Source organism: the organism of the source record quoted next, unplaced genomic scaffold (genome assembly GCF_019419815.1).
Source record: "Pyrus x bretschneideri cultivar Hongxiangsu unplaced genomic scaffold, Pyrus_bretschneideri_v1 Contig54, whole genome shotgun sequence".
In the NCBI taxonomy this organism is placed as follows: Eukaryota; Viridiplantae; Streptophyta; class Magnoliopsida; order Rosales; family Rosaceae; genus Pyrus; species Pyrus x bretschneideri.
Genome location: NW_025999792.1, coordinates 958,180 through 965,761, shown reverse-complemented (window position 1 = coordinate 965,761; position 7,582 = coordinate 958,180). Strand labels below are relative to the sequence as shown.

Here is a 7,582-nt window from a genome sequence, read left to right as displayed (position 1 = left end):
ACTTAAACATCAATTTACAATATTAACATGCACATATAGCTGGAAATCTTGGATACAAAACTTTAAAACATAGATGAAAATATATTTAAGAATGTCGAACAACCACCAGTTAACCAATTTACTACTTTTTTTAGCATGTATTTATTTATTTAGTGTTAGTTAGAATTATGACTACATGTGAACAATAAAAGCAGTTAGTTGTTAACGTGGGAAACATTTAGGCCCTTATAATGGTGCAAGCTGGAAAGGAAGCTACGAAAAGCCCAAGGGAGATTGAGAAGCCCAAGGCCCAAGAAGCTTAGAAGAGAATACCCCTGAGCGCTATAGCCAACCGCCTACAAGTTGAACCTGACCAAGATTGTAAAAAGCTTTTTGACCGCCAAAAGCACATGGGTAGGCTGACAGCTTTGTGGCACAAGTCTCTAGGAATAAGTTTATCCAAATGTCAATCACGTGGTGGCCCTCAATTAGTGGCATCAATCTAAGATGGGACATAAAGGTGGTCGAGACGACACTCAGAGAGGCAGGGTTGGATAACCAAAGCCTAGCTAGATGCCCGGCCTGCATCACTTTGACATAATGCATCATTTCGGCTGAACACATGTCACTTCATCACTGAATGTTTGGTTGATAGGTGGAAATGTATCAGCATGATAGCCAACATATGTGGCACATTAAATGCCAAGTTGGGAAAACCTAAGGTTGAAAGATTCATTGAGGGCCTATATAAAGGGGTGGGAACCTCTTGTATTTGGGTCGGACGATTGAAAAGAGATAGAATGCATGTATTGGCCGAGCGCTATTTTTAGTCTTCAAGTCAATATAATTCGAGCAAAGCAGTGGATGTAGCCCTGTTTTAAGGAGTGAACCACTTAAACCTTTGAGTCCACTCATATCCCGAGCCCTCTAAAAATTTAGTATTTGAATTTGTTAACTTGCAAATTTTGAGCATTAGCATTGGTTATAGTATTACATCTCTCCTATCTAACTGGCTTCTTTATCTCCTTTGAATAGAAAATTTGCATCAACAAAAGTTGAAGTTCTACTTTGACTTAGTAGTCACTTAGAATGCTGCAGAAAAGAAGAAGAAGAAGGAGTAGCCTAACCCTTTTCTACTATATTATAGTGGCAATGCTAGCTAGCTAAGAGCCTAACCCTTTTCTACTATATTATAGTGGCAATGCTAGCTAGCTGAGAGCCTAACCCTAACAGAGAATGCCAATTACTTTGAGAACGCGGTAAGAGTTTAAAAAGCGCAAGTGATCAAGCAGCTGAAGGTTGAAACTTGAAATACGTACAGAGATGAGAGACAAGCCAGTATGAACGGAAGGTGCTATGTCTTGTGACTTGAGTTGCATGGAAAGATAGAGAAGGACGGCTGCCGTGACTTCAAGGAAAGAAGTGGTCGGGATTACTCGGAATTCGATTGTGTGACTGAAGATCTTCTACGGTTGCAAAAACTTCAATGCGGAATCAGCATTGGCTTGATATTCACTTTCTTGGTAAGCAATACGCTTGAGCTATAAGCCTCTTGCTCGTTTTGCTCGTTTCTGAGTTAATGATCACGTACAATGCATTTGATTTTTAGTTTGAATTCTGTTGTTTTCATAGTCTGGATGTTGCAAGCCACCAACAATATGTGGAATGAAGTACGTAAATGCAACATTTTGGGAGAAGGAAGACGGAGCTGAAAATCTTACGTATCCACACGGCAGAGATTGCGATGCATGGAAGAACGATCCAACCATCTTATGCTACAACTGCAACACTTGCAGAGTAGGGTTTCTTTCTTATTCTTAGCATCAATGGTGGAGGGCTATGGAGGATAAATCTTCGTTTTGGTTACTCACAGGATCACTTTGGGATTTGACAGCGGACTTAAGAAGCCACCTACAGACGCTTTACGCCCAATCATTCCGGATAACGCTTACATCCTCTATATTACCGCAGCTGCTGGCACACAGTTAGCTGATGCTTATTCCCCAAGTTAGGCTTGGTTGCTTTACCTTCCTTGGAGTTTCTAAGTTTCTAATAAGAATAAGAGTAATTCTGTTTACAATCAATATCTATATATTTACACCTACATCATCGTTATCACTGTAAAGATTGAAAAATAAAAAGCTTGTGCATTAGACAACTTGTACAATTTTTTCTACTACACCTATCACTACCAATACTCGATAATTCTCTATGGAAAAAGCATCATTCAACTTACTACACAAACCAAAAGAAGAAAATAATCCCTTCAATCCTACGACCCGCACTAAACTTTCGCCTTATGCCCTGGAAACCAAAGGTCTTGTCCAGTATTCACTATTGAGAAAGCGCAGAATCATATGCACCTCTCCAAACAGCACCAACCCCAGAGCTAGGGGCAGCTGCATCAAGCGAGGAATCATAAGCTGGTCCCCAAATAGCACCACCACCAGCAGTTGGGATACCTACACCAGCAGCTACGTTGCTGCTTCTGCCATATGGAACTATTCCATCTCTTGGTGGCCGAATACCGAAAGAAACATAAGGCCTCCCATAACCATCAAAATTCGCACTACCACCTTGGATATTACGTGGGAAATGCGAATCTGGATTTGTGTAACCACCAGTATGTGTGTTTGGTGCTAGAACTATTAGCAAAAGTATCAGAACGATAATCATCTAAAGAAATCTTTAACTGTTATCAATATGATATAGACAGGCATGAAAGTTACCATGTTCTCTCTTCTCGGAATTCAGGACCTCATCACGCAACCTTTCTACTTCTCTAGCCATCCCAATTAGCTTCTTCTCCATTGCTTTCATTTGCACAACTTGCTCTGTGTTTAAACCCTTCTCATATTCAAAAGTAGAACTGTTTTGTACACACAACAGCTTTAGAGAATCAGGAGATCAAGTTGAAACCTTAGAGACCATCCCAAATGATATGAAAAAATGAAAAACAAAACACAGGAACTGTGAACTTTAATCAAGAAAATATATTTTGTGCGAATCATTCAGCTAATTTGGTTGAATCTCTAATAACACAATGAAATGAAAATATGGAACTGCTCAAAACAGATTGGGAATATGCCATTACAATCTGTATAATGTGACTAATCCATCACTAAGGGAACAAACATACTTAGAGTCCTATTTCTGACATTAAAAATAGAAAAGAAATCGCACGGTGGCAATAATTGTCGATAAAGGCATGCATGAAAGTATATGGGTCTCACTATGATATAGGCAAATAGACTTGAAAGTAAGCTGCACAACTTAAATGACTCACCGCAGCCTCTGGTGTTCTTGCCTCAAGCTGTCAAGTTCAGCATTCAAATCTGGTAGTTTCTGAACATCCAGTCGAGCTTTCTGTAATTCCTCTTTGGCCTGTTGAATTTTAATGGTCAGCTCTTGTCGTGCTATAAACAAGCTCTGTGCTTCCATGTGAGCCTTTTGCAATTCCTTCTTCAAACCCTCACCAGCCTTTATGTCTGCTTCCCGTTTTGCAATCTTATCAAGCAAAACCCGGATCTGAATGTCACTCTCAGTCTGGATGCTTCTCATGTGTGCCTTGAGTCTTTCTACATCCTCCTCTGCAGCTACAAGATCCCGCCTTAAATCCACATGAGAAGCTGCCAATCTATTATTGTCTCCTGCCAGTTGTTTTATCTCTGCTGCTTGATATGCAATTTTATTTTCCAATAGTTCAGGATGGGGTAGTGACTCAAATGATTGGTGGCCAGTTGTAGGCCCTGACCCGGGCAATGGACCATGCCGCATCATACCTGGAGATTGAATGGGACGTCGCTCAAAAGATGATGGTATTTTTCGTCTCCCTGACATTTTTTTTCGAATAATTCCCTATCACCAAAACAAACGTCATCTGTGATTCTGTAAACCATGAAATATGCTGGTACCTTGTCTAAAAATAGAACATAAAAATAAAAAATAAAAAATAAAAATACTAGAAGCGTTACGAAGAAAATAGAACCACTGACCAGTGATAAATATAGATAGTGGAGACCTAAAAAAAGGAATGCATAATGGCAATTTTCAGAAATTTGACAATCCGTTTGTCTTATGTGATGGAGTAGCAGGAACAACGGAAATATTATAACCTTCCAAAACAGATACCCTAGAAAAGCACAATCAATCTGCACACACAACTCGTCAAATACTTGAATATACCAGAGCTCTCTCAACAATTTGTGAAGAAGAATTACTACAGGTACTCTCTACTTTGTTTCCACTGAATCCAATCATATTAGCCGAATAAAGCCCCAAATTAGAACTTCATAGTGATCATAATTCTAGTCTGAAATACATCAAATTTTCATTCATTTCTATAATTAGCAAAGGGGGGCACTATTGTCGCTCCCCCACATCTCTCCTGCACTGGGAGATCAGGATGAGAATGAAGAGCGCAAAGAGCACACCCATTTACAAAAAAGATCATTCTCCCTTTTTATCGACATTCAATGTACCACTCTATAGTGCCCATCCATATAATGAGTGTCTCATAATTTGCAGGTTAATACAAACCAAATTTCCTATAACTAGAACAAGTACATAACTGGTGGGTACGATTTTAATCAACGAGAGAAGTGATAATGAACCCCTATCCCAGCAATGCGAAAACGGCCAGAGTGTATCACATTGTATCTAACATTATGCCAAAATTTGCAATCTCTCGTTCAAGCATAAAAAACCAGACAATGTAGAGAAGATACCAATACCCACACATAATTATTGATCAAATTTCAGACAATATCACCAACATCAAATGGCCTAACACCATGGGAGACTCTTCTTCCGATGGTAGCACCACCCCGTTTTATCTTCACCATTCTGACCATCCCAATCTTGTTTTTGTCTCAAATGACCAAACACCATGGAAGAAGAGTCCCAAATGGCCTAACACCCCCTCTTGAGACATTTTACATTACCCAAATGCAAATATGATCAAATTTAACTTCAACCCTATTTTACAACTCAAGAGTAGAAAGAATCCTTCATACGTAAATTATAAATCATAGGGCAGAGAAGCCTCAAATTCAGAAATTCAAGCCAAAATTAAGGAGATAGAGAGATATTAAAGATACTTACAAAACCCTCTCGGATTTTTGGTGAGATCGAGTGGGTTATGGCGCTGCGCTAATGGCGTCTCTGAGTTTTGACCTCAACGACCTTCTTTCTCTATTTGCCCTCTGCTTTTGCGTTCTGAAAGGTTATTCACAGTAATTCAATTACGAACTTTTTCTTTGAACGAAGAAATTTGGGGGGTGTGCGGGGGTGGTTACTTTTTCTTTGGACGAAGAAATTTAGCGGGTGGTTTGTGAGGGGGTGTTGAATGGAGAATTTGTGGGATTTTAATGAATTTATAAATTCATGGATTTTGATGGGATTTTGTTTTTTAGAATTTATGAATTTTTTTATTTGATTAACTTAAAAGAACAATGGAATTGAAAACGAAATTTGTTATTTTCAAGCTCTCAATCATAAAAATTGGAAAATGACACCTATTTATATGGAATTTAAACATGGGATTTCGAAGTCTCAAATTCCAAATTTTTTTTTATGCGGAAATTTTAAATTTCTTGTTTATGAATCCAAATAAGAGAATTGGTACGTGTTAATTTATAAATTTTAACTTTTATCCACATTCTAAATTTATTTTTCTAATCCAAACATAGTGTAATGAATCAACCAATTCTATTTTGTCCCTTGAATTAAAAAAACAATAATAATATTAAGGTATTTTTCTTTATCTCGTTGTGTTCTGCTATTTAGACATTTCCTTCTTCCTAAAGTAGTAATATCTCTCATATGTAAGGGTGCAAGTTGGAATGTAATTTTCAATTCCTGTTAAAAAAATTTATGTGAATCCAAAAAATTTGGAATCCGAATGTTTTGAAGAATTGTATGGAAAATTTGAATGCATTTAGACACTTCGAGAATTCCAAATTTCAAAACCTGAAAATTTTTGTCACTTCCAAATCATTCCAGATCATTCACTAGACTTATTGCTATTGATTCGATGATTCCTCTAGGGAGTGGTCAACGAGAATTAATGATTGGGACAAACAAACTAGTAAAACAACATATATAAACGTAACGAATGTATCTCCATCGGAAAGGATTTTTCCATAATATCCATGAATAATTGCTCCTGGATTGGCTAAAATAAGGCTTCATTGACCTTATTATGAAAATTGACTTGCTCTTTGCTTTGTTATTTTGCACATTTGTTATTCTATACAAAATGATCCCACCTAATTCACTAATTCATGGGAAGCTACGGTTAATGGGGATGAACTGTAAATTCGTTGACAATATGTCTACGTTGGTTCAAATCCAGCTCACCCCAATAATTTGCTGATCCACCATGAAAAGATATAATATAACCCATTTATCACTCTCCAAAAATGCTTGATCCCCCAATCCTACGGAAGAAATCAATTTTATGATATATCTATACTACTATTTATTTACTTTTTTTTTACAAGAAGTTCTGATCTTGATGATGATCTAGATTGATGGATTTAACAAGTTTTTACCAATAACCACACCCGTTGAATAGAAACATTAAATAAAAGCCCATACAAAATGAGCACCTACAAAAAAAAAAGGCCGTATGTGTCAATCACCTCCATTCGTCCCTTTAGACCATTGTTGTACTTCACAAGTCCCAATAATTTGTTTTAGACCATCTATTATAGAAATTAAAGAGGTATTTATGTTTGTCGTGTCCTTTCCTTTGGAAGTACACACTAGAGTAAGAGGTAAAAATTGATTAGTAGCATACTCAGTCAAATGTGTGATTTTTCGCCTATACAATTTTACACTTCTTGACAAATATAATCTATTTTAGTATTCTATTCTAGGCAATAAAGAACTTGTTATTCTTAACTCTTGGTTTCAAGAATTCCTACACAACTTAAGAGACACATGTCCTAATTTAAATAGGATTCCAATGGAAGTCTTTCCGTTTCATCTATAATTTGTTGGAAATGTGCCTAAAAGCCAATCATATGACGATACTTTACGGACATTTCACATGTTAAACTAATCTAGTTTAGCATATATATAAAGGGCAAAGATTATTGTTTAAAGCCGTCTCATATAAATGTTATATGCTTAAACAATAAGTCCAAGGATAATTGGGAGAATGTGATCTAAAGAAGTTAGATTCATGAGACCATTCTCTTTCGTATACATATCCTAAACGTTGCTGATCATAGGATTGCCAATTGGGCATTGACAGTTCGTTAAGATCAGTATGTGCTATGTCTTCTCTTACTGAGAGTGACTAGTCTCGAGTCATTGGTGTGACCGACACTAAGACAAGCATGTAGGTGCTCAATAGAGAATGAGTCCACTGAACACGATCAATGAGGAGTTCTCATACTCATGTCATACGAGAACTCATGGTTGAGATAATGCAAAGTAGTCCTTTGAGCTGAGGCATTATAGTTGTCTTGTAGTTAGGTTCTTGATCTTTGACTATGTCAAAGGCACTCCGTTAAATGGTATCCACAACATAGTTGGGGTTAAAGCCACTTAGCCATGGAGGCAGGTGAATGCACAACAAGGGATCTTTAACCTT

General features: G+C 37.3%; 1 protein-coding gene across 4 annotated transcripts; it reads right to left on the bottom strand.

Moving 5' to 3' along the window:
- Positions 1 to 2,047: 2,047 nt before the first annotated feature.
- Positions 2,048 to 5,313, bottom strand: LOC103940667 (protein FLX-like 4). 4 transcript variants are annotated; one of them, XM_009350826.3, is made up of 4 exons: positions 5,079 to 5,313; positions 3,266 to 3,837; positions 2,709 to 2,848; positions 2,048 to 2,624 (listed from the first exon to the last, which is right to left on the bottom strand). In XM_009350826.3, exons 2-4 carry the CDS (start codon positions 3,817 to 3,819, stop codon positions 2,314 to 2,316), a joined length of 1,005 nt encoding a protein of 334 aa, XP_009349101.2. In that variant the 5' UTR covers positions 3,820 to 3,837; positions 5,079 to 5,313; the 3' UTR covers positions 2,048 to 2,313. The 4 variants fall into 4 exon arrangements, with proteins under 4 accessions (XP_009349101.2, XP_009349100.2, XP_048426644.1 ...); XM_009350825.3 differs by having other exon boundaries at positions 5,083 to 5,313; XM_048570687.1 differs by having other exon boundaries at positions 3,266 to 3,761; positions 5,083 to 5,313.
- Positions 5,314 to 7,582: the final 2,269 nt, after the last annotated feature.

Excerpts from the sequence above, each read along its gene's own strand:
- LOC103940667 (XM_009350826.3), bottom strand. The coding sequence starts at position 3,819 with ATGTCAGGGAGACGAAAAATACCATCATCTTTTGAGCGACGTCCCATT. Across the intron at positions 2,849-3,265 it reads CAAGAACACCAGAGGCTGCG|TTCTACTTTTGAATATGAGA; the intron begins GTGAGTCATTTA and ends TGTACAAAACAG. Across the intron at positions 2,625-2,708 it reads TTCCGAGAAGAGAGAACATG|TTCTAGCACCAAACACACAT; the intron begins GTAACTTTCATG and ends TTTTGCTAATAG.